The 15,587-nt window shown below is 50.3% G+C and overlaps 1 protein-coding gene across 2 annotated transcripts; it reads left to right on the top strand.

The window, feature by feature from the left end:
* The first annotated feature begins 1,795 nt into the window (after positions 1 to 1,795).
* Positions 1,796 to 14,827, top strand: LOC114116078 (UL16-binding protein 2-like). Of its 2 annotated transcripts, none has more exons than XM_060419813.1 (5): positions 1,796 to 1,963; positions 10,524 to 10,667; positions 10,893 to 11,177; positions 11,807 to 11,939; positions 13,108 to 14,827. In XM_060419813.1, the coding sequence occupies exons 1-5, from the start codon at positions 1,891 to 1,893 to the stop codon at positions 13,211 to 13,213; spliced, it is 741 nt and encodes a 246-aa protein (XP_060275796.1). In that variant the 5' UTR covers positions 1,796 to 1,890; the 3' UTR covers positions 13,214 to 14,827. The 2 variants fall into 2 exon arrangements, with proteins under 2 accessions (XP_060275796.1, XP_027828215.1); XM_027972414.3 differs by having other exon boundaries at positions 10,404 to 10,667.
* The last annotated feature ends 760 nt before the right edge of the window (positions 14,828 to 15,587 follow it).

Genomic DNA, 15,587 nt, shown 5'->3' with positions numbered 1-15,587 from the left:
GCTCCTGCAAAGCTCTGCTACAATTGTGGGCATGGATTACTTGTTGTTCAGTCACTCAGCCATGTCTGACTCTTTGTGACCCCATGGACTGCAGCAAACCAGGCTTCCTTGTCCTTCACCATCTCCTGGAGCTTGCTCACACTCATGTCCATTGAGTCAGTGATGTCATCCAACCATCTCATCCCCTGTCGTCTCCTCCTCTTGCCTTCAATCTTCCCCAGCATCTTTCCCAGGTCTTTTCCAATGAGTCATCTCTTCGCATCAGGTAGCCAATGTACTGGAGCTTCAACTTCAGCATCAGTCCTTCCAATGAATATTCAGGACTGATTTCCTTTAGGACTGATTGGTTTGATTTCCTTGCTGACCAAGGGACTCTCAAGTCTTGCCCAACAGCACAGCTCAAAAGCATCAATTCTTCAGTTCTCAGCCAATTCTCACGTTGCTTTAACTATAGGTACTTTTGTTAGGAAAGTGATGTCTCTGCTTTTTAATATGCTGTATAGTTTTATCATAGCTTTTCTTCCAAGGAGCAAGCATCTTTTAATTTCATGGCTGCAGTCACTGTTCACAATCATTTTGGAAGGCTTTAAAAACAAAGCAAACAAAAAAGGGAGCTTCCATTTCTCCCTTCCAAAATGTAAGTCTTTCGCCTGGGTTCTCAGGAACCATCTGATCCATCTGTGGTCCCCCAGAGTGAGGGGGAAAAAATAGCATTTTAAAAACCGAAGCAGTAAACAAGGAGATCTCTGGTTCTGTCTTTACATGAAAATGAATTTGTAACTGAGCTGGATTTAATTGGGTTAAGGGAATGTAAGCACTATACAAATAAACTCTCAGAAATATCAATAAAGCTCACCAGAGCACATTTCTGACACCAGGGACGACCTGAATCAGAATGATTGGCCAGAGATGACCCAGAAACTAACTCCATCACCAAAGACCCTGAGACTACAAGCCATGTGGCAGAGCAGTTCTCCTGGGTTCCCTTACCCTGCTGCTCTCCGCCCTGTAGCCCCTTCCCAAAAAGCCTCTTGCCTTGTCAGCATGCGTGTCTCCTGGAACAATTCACTTCTCAGTGTTAGACAAAAGCCCACTCTCAGACCCTGCAAGAAGTCCCCCTTTCTGTAATAGATGGCGACTCTGGTGGGACTTCCTCACTGCAACTGATGCCCTGACCATTCAGGTACTTAGGGACAAGCTTGTCCGCTGACTGACCCGACCCAGTGGCCTGAACAAGAATTTTCTTTTGTTCCTTGTCTCCTCCCAACTCAGATGACTGGCCTGAGTGCCCCCGATCTGATAAGGAACAAGAGACTTAAGACTGAGAAGGAACAAGGTGAGAAACAAGAGTTCAGTTGCTCAGTCGTGTACAACTCTACGACCCCATGGACTGCAAGCCCATCACCAACTCCCGGATTTTACTCAAACTCATGTCCATGGAGTCGGTGATGCCTTCCAACCATCCTCTCTCGTCCCCTTCTACCGTCTTCAATCCTTCCCAGCATCAGGGTCTTTTCCAGTGAGTCAGTTCTTCTTATCAGGTGGCCAAAGTATTGGCGTTTCAGCTTCAGCAGCAAGAACTAGACGTCTCCTATCACCATTGCAAGTTGGCGCACCGCGTAAGCAAGTGGGCGGCCGAGTACCCAGGGAAGCCTGGCTAGTGAGGGAGTGAGCTGTTAAGAGAGCACCGCCCAGCCCCCGGAGAGGGGGTTCCTAGTGGTTACTGCTAGGAAACCTGGGGCGGGGCCTGAGGGCGGAGGGGCGGGCCAGGCAGTCCTGGCAGGAGCCGAGGTCCAGAGTGCAGCTGTGGGCTAGCGGGAGAGGAGCGCGGGTTCTGCCTTGGCAGCCTCGCGCTCCTGAAAAATTGGGATCCAGGTGGCAAAGGGATAGATGGATAGCTCCAAGACCAGTCTTGGTTTCCTCGTTTTGCTTTCGATGGTCTTGTTGAGCGGAACGTCCAGCGGTGAGTGCGGGGATGACCCTGCGCAGGCCGTGGCGGGGGAAGGCGAGGAGGTTGGATGGGTTATGAGCCGGGAAGGGGATGGGGGCGGTGTCCGTAGGGTTTCGCGAAACTTTTTACAGGGTGGCGCCGCCGCCCCCACCTCCTTCCCTTCCCTGGCCCATTTAGTCCTCGGAGTCTCCTCCCGGCTTCTTGCCGGCTCTCCGGGCCAGAACAGGGGTGACTTGGATGAAGTAGTAATGCCGGGAATTTGGGAAGTGACGCTGGGAGAAGAGGGGGCCGGGACGCGGCAGGATATAGGGTTGAAACCCCCCAAGGGTCCAGACCGCCCCTGGGAAGTGGGAGCCGTGGAGCCGGGCCGTTTGGGACCAGTCGGCCATCCCGCGGAGAAGAGACCCAGACCCGCCCCGAAAAGCACACCCTCCCGCCCCGACCTGTGTAACAGAGACCCTTCTGTTCCCTCCATCTCCCGGCCCTTGAAGGACCAGCGCTCTTTCCCGGCCGTAAGTTATCAATGCGGAACGGACCCGGGTGCCCAGCGGCGGCGGCGCGCACTCCCGGCTTAAACGTGCTTGAGTGCTCCTGTCCCAGCCATCGCTTCTGGCTCCACCACTGGCCCCGCGCTCCACCCCCAGCTCCCGGGCCTCACCCGCGATCCCAGGGCCGGTGCGAGCCTCTTCCTGAGCAGGGACCTGGTGCCTAGGCTCAGTGGTCTAGATGCAGAACTTTTTAGTAGAGAAGTGGCCTTGTTGGGCACTACGTCTATCCTTTAACCCAGCGAAACAGATGTCCTGTCTTTCCTTGGTCTGCAGAGTCTAAGTTGAATATAAGCAGGTTTCCAAGTAGACGATTTCGTGGACCTGTCCCGGGTCAGCATTTCTGCTTGGTAGGGTTGGGGCGTGTGAGGGGCACGTGGTGGGGGGATTTCCACACACTATATTGGCTCTAGCTTTCCTTTTCTGCAAAGTAGATGATGAGGTTATGATACTAAACGCAGCTCAACTTGACAGTAAATTCTTCAGAATCTTCCCTTCTTCAAAAATCTGAAAGGAAGGAAAATGTGCTACAAAAAAACTTCGGTCTTAGACAATGCCACTAGCAGAACTGTTTATGATCCTGTTCATGCAGCTCCAGCTACTTCTACCCATGTGTTTTATATCAGAGCAGGGGTTTGCCGTGCAGTTATATTTCTTGTAGTAATAATATTAACTGTTTTGCACCTTCATAGTATGACAAGAATTGAACTGCAAGACAGCATCAGTGTCCAGTAGTTCCCAAAGGTGGTCTCAGCCATGTCCCAGATGACTCAGTATCTGAGAGGAGACACACCCAACAGTGGTACTTCCATCCCGTTATCCTACCTTGCAGCTGGGCAGAGGAGTGTTTTGAGAAGTGCCACTCTTTTGGAGGCCAGAGCGAAGGTGAAGGATATCGAAATGTCCAAGGAGAGGATAACTCTATCCATGGAGAGGATATACTCCAAGAAGGTAGTTTAGGGCGTATTTTCCATGGGATTTATGTAGATGAAAAAGATCCAAATAAAGAACAGCAATCGATTGTAAAAACAGAGATTAAGCTTCTGAAATTCAGGTGACAATGATACTTACTGAATGCTGCATGCTATGAGATCTTCACAGAAATCTTCCTCTTATTTCCCTTATGTGTATAGAAGAAAGAGAAAACCGCAGGTGATATTGCCTTACATGAATTGGGAGAATCGTAAATAGTTTTCACAGCATTGCAAATTGTGTGTCTGTGTGTATTAGTCAGTCAGTCCTGTCCAACTCTTGCCACCCCATGGACTGTAGGCTGCCAAGCTCTTCTGTCCGAGGAATTCTTCGGGCAAGAATAATGGGGTGGGTGGCCATTCCCTTCTCCAGGTGATCTTTCCGACCCAGGGATCAAACTCAGGTCTTCTGAATTGCAGGCAGATTCTTTACTGTCTGTGCTACCAGGGGAGCCTGCAGCATAAATTAGTAGAGGCCAATAATCCGCAGGCAGTTTCTCAACAGGACCTGGTCCACAAGGTCAGATTGCCTGTGGAATGGATTACCTGGTCAGAAGAGAAGTCCTCCACAAAGACCTGGCTGCTAGGAGCTCTGCCATTGATGACAGCCTCAAGTTAAGAGTGCAGATAGCTCCTCTCCAGAGTCTTGTTCCCTCCCCATGGACTCTTACTGTGTGGGGGACAATGAAAAAGTGGGATCGATGGATGGCTCATGAACATCTGATTAAGAATGAGGTCTCCAGACTTCCCTGGTGATCCAGTCGCTAAGACGCCACACTCCCAGTGAAGGGGCCCGGTTCTATCCTCGGTCGGGGAACTGGATCCCACATGCTACAACTAAGAAGTCAGCATGTTGCAACTAAGAGTCTTCATGCTGCAAAAAGATCTCAAGTGCCACAACTAAGACCCAATACAACCAAAACAAAAAAAAAAAGAGAGAGATTAAAAAAATAACTTATTTTAGTTCTCCAGTGCTAGTGATGTGTGGGCCTTCAGTGTGATACTGTAGGAGTTCATGGCTCTGGGTCAAACACCCTACACGGATGTCGACTCTTTAGAGATATGGAAGGTTATCAAATATCCCAGCCAATCAACTGTCCTGATGAACCATTTGCTGTGATGGCTTGTGCTGGGCCTTAGATTTGGAGGAGAAGCCCAGTTCCAGCAGCTGGCCCAGTGTCTCACAGAGCTCCATGCCGCCCTGGAGGCCTGTGTCTGACTGTCCTCTCACAGTCCCCCAACATCAGGGGAAAGGTGCCTGCTGAGGCCCTCTTGGAGCCAGCCAGTCACATATATCACCCAGCACCACAAAAGCACATTGTCCTCCAGAACACTGTGCCTTAGGAAAGCCATAGCATCTAAACTTCCTAAGACAGACTTAATGATGTGGAATATTTTCTAGATATCACTTTCATTAGGTTGAACTGAAAATGTTTGTATAAATTTTTTGACCAAGAAATTTTTAAACAGTGTTATAAATAAATAGTTTTTTAAAACTGTTTCAACACAAATACTTGGACTACTTAGTGCCAAGTGTCTTTTAGGTTGTACTTCATCAAAGTAACGTAGTTGATTCACCCTTGAATGTGCCGGGCTTAGTTACTCAGTCATGTCCAACTATTTGCAACCCTGTGGACTATACAGTCCATGGAATTCTCCAGGGTTGAATACTGGAATGGGTAGCCTTTCTCTTCTCTAGGGGATCTTCCCAACCTAGGGATCGAACCCAGGTCTTCCACATTGCAGGTGGATTCTTTACCATCTAAGGCACCAGGGAAGCTCAAGAATACTGGAGTACTCGATTTTCCAAGGGATCTTTCTGACCCAGGAATTGAACTGAGGTCTCCTGCATTGCATGTGGATTCATTACCTGCTGAACCACCAGGGAAACCCTTAAGTTTCTTTCTTTGTCTTCTTCTTCTTCTTTTTTTTCTTTTTTAATATTTATCACTAGTCTTGGTAATTATTGTCTATAAGATAAAATACTTCATCTTAGGGAAAGAAAGATGAAAAAATGCTGTTGCCTTGTACAGGAAAAGGCAGTGTTGGAGGAAGAAAACTTAAAAACTAGAAGGAAAAACACAGAAAAATACAACAGAAACAGAAACTACTCTTTCATGAAAAATTGCCTTTAAAATTTTTTTTTAATAAAGAGTTCCGCCTTCTTACTTGGGGGAAAGTAGGAGCGGAATTCATTGAAACATCTTAAATTTGGCAGATCTTAGCATATGGCACCCGGCTCCAGTACTCTTGCCTGGAAAATCCCATGGATGGAGGAGCCTGGTAGGCTGCAGTCCACGGGATCGCTAAGAATTGGACACAACTGGGAGACTTCACTTTCACTTTTCACTTTCATGCATTGGAGAAGGTCATGGCAACCCACTCCAGTATTCTTGCCTGAAGAATCCCAAGGATGGGGGAGTCTGGTGGGCTGCCATCTATGGGGTCGCACAACATCAGACACAACTAAAGCGATTTAGTAGCAGCAGCAGCAACAGCAGCAGTTCTGAGAGCCAGAAGTGGATTTGGGGCAGGTCAATAATAAACAATGGTGATTTTATTTATTTTTACTTTCTGGAAATGGAGGATAACACCATTCCAGAAGGTGCAATCATGGTTTAAGGTTACGAATCCCTTTTACTGGACCTAGAACAGTGCTATGCACAGAATGGGTGCCCGAGTTGTGTTGCACACACACACAAAAAAAGTAAACAGATTTTGTGCTTATCTTCAAGGCTGGCTTAAGTATAAAATGGATTTTTTAAAACACTTGAAAAAATTAAAGAATTCAATTTTTTTTAATTACATATGCATCATGAGGAAAGCGCTCAGTGCCTAGCCTCTGATCAGTGCCTCCCTGGAGTTAAAGCTCCTCCCAGACAGCTCAGGCTGTTACTAGTTGAAGCTGGTTATGACCCACATCGTACCACTGGTGAAGGTAACAAGTGGTGAAAAAGGACAAGTTGGTTTGCTCAGGAGCCCCGGGAAAATAGTGACCTAATGTCCTCAGACCGCCTCCAAGTTTCCAGGTTAGAAAGGGGGCAGAGGTGGCTGCTGCAGGGTGCATCAGCATCTTGAGGACAGTCAGGTTGGTTGGCACAAGGCGAACGTTTGAGCATCACCAAGCTTATGGTTTCAACCAGTCTGGGGGTCTGCATGCTTGCAGCCAGCAGTTTTGATGTGCTGGAGGTCTGCTTCCTGTAGAAACAACTTGAGGCTTGTGTCAGCTCTTTTTTATCTTTCATGGAACTGGGAATTTCATGACACTGCTATGTGGCTGCTCACAGTCTAAATTGTAACCAGTTTCCCAGCCTAAAGAGTATTCCTTTCTCCATCTTCACATGTTTTAATCCTTAACTCTTAAACCACCATTTGAGACTCACAGGAGGCCTGGCTGACTAAAACTTTTCTACAAACAAGAGGCAGACAGATAGCATGGGGGTGGTCTTTCCCACTCAGGCTCCCTAGGGCCCTTTTGGTTACAAGACCATTTATTACCCATTTTTCCATGGCCCGAAGAAGCCCAGGGCCTCCAGTAGCTTCCTGTCTCTTGAAGAGAGTCTAGACATGCCCTCTCTCAACTGGCATCTTATCCCTCTGTCTGATAACTCACCCAGCAAAACCCCCCGACCTGGTGCCCAGGACCTAACTTAGGAGGGACGGGAACAGGGTTTCCCAGAATGTGACACAGGGCTCAAGGGTGAGGCTGGGCATCCCCCCTTCTACCCTTTGGTCCCACATTCATAGTGTCTAGGAATTGGGACAGCAGCAGCCTATAATGGTTATTGATTAAGGTAGGTGTTGACACATGTTTTTCTCTGGAAGAAAGTAAATCTCGAGGTCTCTTTAGGCAATTTGGTATCTGTCTGTGGGTGGAAAAGGAGCTTCCACGTAGGTGGAGCAGCAGGAGCCAAATATAATGTGTAAATCAACTGAGTACCAGACTTGTCCACGGTCCTGCTTTCGGACCCCAGTAATGAGTGACCCATCCCCTAGAGAATCATCCAAGAGCTGCCTCAGTTGTCTGTTTATGAACCAGAAACGTACCCTGTCCTGCCTTGTAGCTTCTGGTGGTGGGACTGTGATAGGAGTGTGGATCTGGCTGTTAGGGGCTAATGCACCCCCTCTGCTGTAGACTGGCTTCCTTGGTTCAAGGAGCCGTAGGGGACACTGCATGAAGTCACAGATGTGATCAGGGGATAGTGTCCCTGTATCAACTCTGGTGTCAGGCCTAGGTCCCCTGCTGGTACATCTTATTTGTTCCCTGTGGCCCTGGTTATGCCAAGCCACATAATCACTTCTATCCTATGATGGCTGGCCTTCTGAACTAATGGTTAGGGGTTGGTGAACCCAGATCATGACGGGCAACTCTGACATTCCATGACCAGAGGCCTCATCTCAGCCAGGCCGCAGGACCATACCAGGAGCCACACTGAATGGTATGGGCTTTCTCACTGCAAGTGGTGTGTCCTTTCCTCAGGACACTAGGAGTCTGTTGTGAGCCTCCAAGTAAAATGCCTCATACAGCATGTAGCACCTTTCCAAACACAGATAGCTATGACATCACCAGTTCTGTTGGGTCATCTGCCCAAGAAGCAGGTCCAGCCACACTCATCATTCATCAGTTGTGACTATATTTGTGCCAGGACAGCAGTTGCAGCAGAGACTTAGGGTCTGTGAAGCCTGAAATGTTTCATATGTACCATCAGAGGAGACCTAGGACCTCAGTGGTAATTCAGTGGAGATAAGATAGGGACCAGAGCTCTGCAGGCCTAGGGTGACTGTAGGTTGCTACTCGTTTCCATGATTTCCTCCAGGAGATGATGTTGTTTACACATACTATCAGGAGATGGGGAGTCAGGGTCAGAAGAGTGAATGTGGAATTCACGACTATGGTACCCTCACCCATGGTAGTTTACTAACAACACAGACTGTCCATTCATGTCAGAAGTCCAGGACATGTGCAATGGACACTGAGTGGATCTGTGGACCCAGAGATAAGCACTGTTAGCAGGACCTGGGACAAGTGTCTATTAATTGCCTGGTCCTTGGAGCATCACTTCACAGCATGTGGGCCATGATCATGCCACAGTCCTGTGCATGGCGTTAGTAACACAATGGGTTCCATTTGAACGTGGGAGTAGTTCCAGCTCACTTCAGTCGCTCAGTGGTGTCCGACTCTTTGCGACCCCATGAACTGCTGCCCGCCAAGCTTCCCTGTACATCACCAACTCCCAGAGCTTACTCAAACTCATGTCCTTCATGTCGGTGACGCCATCCAGCCATCTCATCCTCTGTCGTCCGCTTCTCCTTTGGCCTTCAATCCTTCCCAGCATCAGGGTCTTTTCCAATGAGTCAATTCTTCGCATCAGGTGGCCAAAGTATTGGACTGACTTACCCCAGTAAATAACCATGTGGCTCATCGGGAGAGAATGGAAGGACTTCTGCGCTTGCTGTGGTGATGAAAGGGCCCTCCTCACCTGGATGTGGCTCCTTTCTCTGGTGATGCCTCTGAGAAGTGGCTCAGTCCTGGGAATTTTGGTAGGGGTGTTTGGGAGGGATGGCCGCTTTCAGCCTGCTGATCATCCGGTCTTGTGTTTGTCTCTCCTTGGTTTCTGTCTCTCAGTCAAGCAGTTTGCATCCAGGTGCACTGGCCATCTCTCTGCCTCTAGATCACCCTGTGCTCTGAGCCAGCATTGTGCTCTCGGCAGTCAGGCCCTGGCTGGCATTGGGACTCTCTAATCACTTTCAGCTTCCCTGATAGCTCAGTTGGTAAAGAATCAGCCTGCAACACAGGAGGCCCCAGTTTGATTCCTGGGTCGGGAAGATCCGCTGGAGAAGGGATAGGCTACCCACTCCGGTATTCTCGGGCTTCCCTTGTGTCCCAGCTGGTAAAGAATCCGCCTGCAATGCAGGAGACCTGGGTTCGATCCCTGAATTGGGAAGATCCTCTGGAGAAGGGAAAGGCTACCCACCACAGTATTCTGGCCTGTGGAATTCCATGGACTGTATAGTCCATGGGGGTCACAAGAGTCAGACATGGCTAGCGACTTTCACTAATCACTTTGACCATTGTACCAACTTTGCTCCTGACATACAACGCTCCACCTGGAATCTGATTTTTCCCCATTTTCCATCCTGTTCCTGCTGGAAGCCCATGGCAACACGGTCTCCTACCACTATTCCTGATTTCTACAAAAGTCAGCCTTGAGCTGCTGGAGATGCTTTTCATGCACGCTTTCCTCTCTAGCTCCATAGACTCCATCAGGCTTTCCCATGGTGCCTGGTGGCCTGGACACTTTCCTGCCCTTTCATATCATGTCTGCCCTGGCAGATTCACTTCTGTGAGCCTTGGATCCCCTCCTCTACCACCTGCCTCGGAAGTTCTGGACTTTCTCTTTCATGCCATGTGGGCCAGGCCTTTCTCCAGGCTTCTGAGACCCATCCTTTGGGAGATCAGCAGCATCTCTCCAGCCTTGCTAAGTCCTGTGACCCGTAATTATTAACTCTTCCTTCTCCAACTTGGGGTTGTGTGCTAACCCGTCGCCTCTTTGCCCTTCTCCCTGTGATCCTGCTTCCTCAGGACCATCCCCACAGGCTCCCCATCTCTCACAGGACCTGTGGTTAGATTCTGACAGTCCTCTGTCATCTAGACTTTTCCTGCATAGCATCCTGGCACGTCTCTGGAAAGGTTATGATGCTGGGAATGGACCTGGTGGACAAGGGGACACACCCAGGATGTGTGATCTTTGCCAGGCAGGGGACTCCTCCTTCTCCACAAGGAGAGGAGGGGCACTGGCTGTATGGTGTGTGTTGTGGGATGTCATTGCTCTGTCAGCTTGCCCTGCACTTTACTCCGCTCTCACATAGCTGGGGGAAGGGGCCTCAGGGTCTTTTTTTCCCCAACCTCACCCTCACTGTGTTTTGCCTTCACAGACCCTCATTCTCTTTCCTATAATTTCACCATCGATCCTCGGCCCAGAGATAATCAGCTATGGTGTGAGGTTCAAGGAGAAGTTGACCAAAAGGTCTTTCTCTCCTATGACTGTGGTACAGCTCAGATCAAGTACATGAGTCCATTGGGAGAGGAAGTGAAAAATATGAGCGCCTGGGAAGCACAGACTGTCACACTCAGAGACACTGGAGACTTGCTCCAGGGGCAGATGCCTGATGGTACACCGGAGAATCACACAGACAAGGGTGAGTTAGAAAATCCAAATGCAGGAGCAGTAGACTGGGGGCTTAGCTGCATCCACTGTTTTCCGGTTAAAAAAAAAAATTGGATACTGTCCTTCCCTAGTAGTCCAATGGAAAGAGCAGCTGTTGCAGGAGAGACCAGGGCCAGATTAGCTGGGGCCAGGGGAGGTGGACCCAGGTGGGTAAGAATCTTTCAAGCCCAGAGGCTGAGCTCTTTCTTTCCTTCAGTGAGATCAGGCCCTCTGATCCTGCAGGCCAGGATGACATGCTGGCGTGAAGACAATGGACACACCAGTGCATCCAGGGAGTTTGGCTTCAATGGACAACTGTGCCTCCTCTTTGACTCGGAGAATGGACACTGCACAGTGGTTCATCCTGGAGGGAGGTGGATGAAAGAGAAATGGGAGAATGACAGGGCTGTGACCGACTTCTTCAGGATGGTCTCGATGGGAGACTGTCCGGCCTGGCTTCAGGCTTTCTTGGTGCGCTGGGAGAAAATGTTAAAGACCTCAGGTAAGTGAGAAGAGTAGGAGAAAGTGGTCGTCCTCTCATGGTGACATGTACCCACTCCCGTGTGTGTGTGTGTGTGTGTGTGTGTGTGTGTGTGTTTGAGAATGTGATCCATCAGAGGTGAGTTGTTCTTGGAGAGCAATAGCCCGGGGACGCTCTGTCATCCTCCTTCCTCTTCCACTCCTGATGTCTCTCCTCACAGCACAGGCCTTGGAAGACTGAACATGGATTTTTGCTGACCCCAAACGTGTAGACATCTCTTTGATTTCTGGGATTTATTTCTCACTGTACCCTCTTTCCAGAATCTTCTTTCAAATGTCACCTATACTACTTCAGGAAATCTGTCAATACCGCCTCTGCTGTCAGCTCCCTAGGACTGCATCCTCAGGTCACCGTCTCTGATGTCACAGCAGGACTGAGTGGCTGTGTTGGAAACCTTGCTCCCCCATTAGCTGTCAGAGCCTCATGAAGACTGGGCTCCTCCCTTCCCCATCTCGCCTGAGGATCTATCATAGGGGCCTCTATGTGATGGGTGCAAGCTGTCTGCACAGTAGGGGTACTGAGTGAGGAGGGTGAGGAGGTCTGCTGAGTTTAGGGTCTGGACAAGGGTTTCACTCTTACACTCCTTGCAGCACCATCGACCACAGTCCCCACTACAGTGCAGCCCACGGCCCCAGCCAGCAACCACATAACCAAGATCATCCTTGTGGTTCTCGCCGTTTTCGTCATAATAAGCATCGTAGCCTGGATCCTTGACGAGAAGAGGTACTGAGGGCAGAATTCAGAGGGAAAGCAGGGGCATGGGGCCTGGCGTGAAGACGGGGAGGGAAATCCCAGCCAAGCCCTGCCCCTCACTGAACCTCCTCATCCTGCAAATGAGCAGGTGAACAAGGCCTCATATAACCTGAGAGCAAGAACTCAGACAAGCTCAGGCCTCCGTACTGAAAGGTCCTCACTGTCAGATGACAGTGGAAAGTGGGGGGTGGCTGGGGGCCTGCTGGAAGTTAAAAGGGTTTAGCCAAGACCCCTGGCTGAGCACAGACTGCTGGCTGGCAGGGCCCAGGGTAGGTGGTGTGAGAACAGCAGGCACTCAGGGCGAGGGCAGGACTAAGGGGAGTTGAGAGCAGCATGGGGGCTCCACATGCTGTGTCAGTGAAGAGGGGACCTACCCAGGGGCCAAGATGAGAGGGGCCGGGCTCCCATCCCAGGAGGAAGGGGTGGGAAGGCCTTTGCATACCCAACTCCAAAGGCCCGTTCTCACAGGCAGTGGCATGGGTCAAGCAGGCAAGTCAGGAGCCCCACAGCGGAGACTGTGGGAAGGGCTGAGGCCTGGCCTGTGTTCCTGGAGCAGCAGCCGCTCTGACTCAGCCTGTGGCCTGCACGTCACCAGCCTCCTGGGGACCCAGAGCTCCATCACTGAGCAGCCCTGCCTTGAGCAGAGGTGTCTGGGGATGGTGGGCCTGAGCTGGGGTGGAGGCTCCCAGCTGGGCAGGACCAGGAAGAGATGGGAGGCAGGGACCCTGGTCCTGAGAGCTGTGTGTGCTGCTCAGAGGCTTGAGGGGTGCGAAGGAAGGAGGTTTCCCTGCAGCCCCCCGAGGCTGTCAGGAAGCAAGGCCCCTCCTCTGGGGATCTGCTCCCTGGTCCTTTAGGCCCCCTTCGGGGAGGATTCGGACCTGAGTAAAGGGAGCAGATTGATTCCTCACTGGCTCCAGTCCTGAGCCTGAGCAGGGGGTGTCAAGGCCTGGGGTGACTCTGTGATGCAGGAAGGAAGGAGGAGGTGACAAGAAGCTGCTGGGCCTGGGGTGGGGGTGAGGGTGGAGGACATAGGAGCCCCTCAGTGAGGGCGGGGCCGGGGGGGCTGGGGAGGGGCAGGCCCAGGAAAGTGAGAGGAGTTCCTCAGCCTCCTGGACCAAGGCCTCTTTCTTTTCTGCAGGAGACGGTGCTCCCAGGAAGCACGGCAGGTGCTCTGTTGTCCTGAGGAGTCAGTCTTTCCTTGGCTGCCTTTGTTTTCCTGGGTTCACTTTAGAGGCAAGAGATGAGACCCAGGAATTTGGAGCCTGCCTTCCTGTTATGATGACAAGGTGGCTGCACTGTTACTCCAGGTGTTTCTTGACTTCCTACTTTTGCATTCCAGTCCCCTATACTGAAAAGGACATCTTTTTGGGTGTTAGTTCTAAAAGGTCTTGTAGGTCTTCATAGAACCGTTCAACTTCAGCTTCTTCAGTGTTACTGGTTGGGGCATAGGCTTGGATTACTGTGATATTGAATGGTTTGCCTTGGAAACAGAGATCATTCTATCATTTTTGAGATTGCATCCAAGTACTGCATTTCGGACTCTTTTGTTGACCATGATGGCTACTCCATTTCTTAGAGGGATTCCTGCCCACAGTAGTAGATATAATGGTCATCTGAGTTAAATTCACCCATTCCAGTCCATTTTAGTTTGCTGATTCCTAGAATGTTGATGTTCACTCTTGCCATCTCTTGTCTGACCACTTCCAATTTGCCTCGACTCATGGACCTGACATTCTAGGTTCCTATGCAATATTGCTCTTTATAGCATCGGACCTTGCTTCTATCACCAGTCACATCCACAGCTAGGTGTTGTTTTTGCATTGGCTCCATCCCTTCACTCTTTCTGGAGTTATTTCTCCACTGATCTCCAGTAGCTTATTGGACACCTACTGACCTGGGGAGTTCCTCTTTCATTATCCTATCATTTTGCCTTTTCATATTGTACATGGGGTTCTCAAGTCAAGAATACTGAAGTGGTTTGCCATTCCCTTCTCCAGTGGACCACATTCTGTCAGACCTCTCCACCATGACCCGCCTATCTTGGGTTGCCCTGGGGGCATGGCTTAGTTTCATTGAGTTAGACAAGGCTGTGGTCCTAGTCTGATTAGATTGGCTAGTTTTCTGTGAGTATGGTTTCAGTGTGTCTGCCCTCTGATGCCCTCTTGGAACACCTATCATCTTACTTGAGTTTCTCTTACCTTGGGCATGGGGTATTTCTTCATGGCTGCTCCAGCAAAGCGCAGCCGCTGCTCCTTACCTTGGATGAAGGATATCTCCTCACCGCCGCCCTTTGTGACCTTCAACTTGGGATAGCTCCTCTAGGCCCTCCTGTGCCCACCCAGCCACTGCTCCTTGGACGTGGGGTTGCTTTTCCTGGCCGCCGCCCCTGACCTTGGACGTGGGGTAGCTCCTCCCGGCCGTTCCTGTGCTGTCGCAGCCTGGCACTCTTGACCACTGCCCCTGACCTCGGACATGGGGTATGTCCTCTCGGCCGTGCTTAGTGCACCGGTCACAGCCGCCTAAGCTTAGTGAGTAGTTGAAGCAAATTCTGGAAAAAGGATACAAAGAGATGAAAAACCCAACTGCCACTTTTGAAGAGCCCAGAGCAAAAGCAGGATGCCTCACATGCCCCCGGAACACAACAACACTTATTAAGGGTTCAGCCAGTCACCTAGCCACCCCTCTGACTGACCCCTGGACACACCCCTCCCCTCACCCCATAGAAGGAACCAGCTCGCCCCACCCCCTCGGGGAGTGGGCACCCAAGGAAACTGTCATTTGTTCTCACTCCCCTCTGCTGCAGTAGTCGCCCCAATAAAGCCTTGCCTCAATTTCTCTTCATTAAGAAATTTGATTAATTTCTATTGTCTGGCCTCTGATTGATTTCTACTGATTAAGGAGGCCAAGAGCCTGGTGTGTATCAATTTGGGGACAAGAGATACATGGGGGCTGGGAGGAGGACAGGACTCAGGCTTGGGTGGGGCACCAATTTAGTGGGTTTAGGTGATCAATGTGTCAGGGGAAAATTCTCATGCATAGGCCTGGGGGACAGGACCCTGGGTTTAATCTCTGGCAAGAGGTAACATGGGGACCACATATCCCCAGTGGAGGAGGCTGGTAAAGAGGCAAGTGATTAGGAGAGCAAGAGAAAGATGAAAGGACAGCGTTAGAGCCCTGGTCAGGACAGCCACATAGGAGACGACGGGCCACTCTGGACAGGCCTGGCCACCCCCAGACACAGAGTAGCCCCAGATGGGAGTGAAATCAACCGGGAGGTGATTTTAATGAGTGTCAACAATGAACATCCTTCCAAGAACATGAAACTCCACCTGATTGCTCTTGCTACTTCCTTAATATTCTGCTTGCATCCATTTCCATATCTATAAATAGGGAAGCCAGCCTCACTCAGTGACAAGACATGAAATGGAGCACTGCCCGTGCTGAAGTGTCAGCGCGACCTTCCAAGGTCAGGGCTCAGTCACCCCTGAAGCTAGCAAAAGCCGAGAGCCCCGTGATAACAGAGAGATGGATCCCTCTGTCACAGACGTCGACCTCTCAATGTCATTGATAGATCACTATGTCATAGATAGACCACTTCCCAAGAATTAGGAGGTCTTG

Source organism: Ovis aries, chromosome 8, assembly GCF_016772045.2.
Source record: "Ovis aries strain OAR_USU_Benz2616 breed Rambouillet chromosome 8, ARS-UI_Ramb_v3.0, whole genome shotgun sequence".
In the NCBI taxonomy this organism is placed as follows: Eukaryota; Metazoa; Chordata; class Mammalia; order Artiodactyla; family Bovidae; genus Ovis; species Ovis aries.
This window is presented reverse-complemented; position numbering and strand designations above follow the sequence as displayed.

Coding starts and splice junctions, on each gene's coding strand:
- LOC114116078 (XM_027972414.3), top strand. CDS start 1,891: ATGGATAGCTCCAAGACCAGTCTTGGTTTCCTCGTTTTGCTTTCGATG. Junction 1,964..10,403: donor GTTGAGCGGAACGTCCAGCG/GTGAGTGCGGGG, acceptor TTGCCTTCACAG/ACCCTCATTCTCTTTCCTAT. Junction 11,178..11,806: donor GAAAATGTTAAAGACCTCAG/GTAAGTGAGAAG, acceptor CACTCCTTGCAG/CACCATCGACCACAGTCCCC.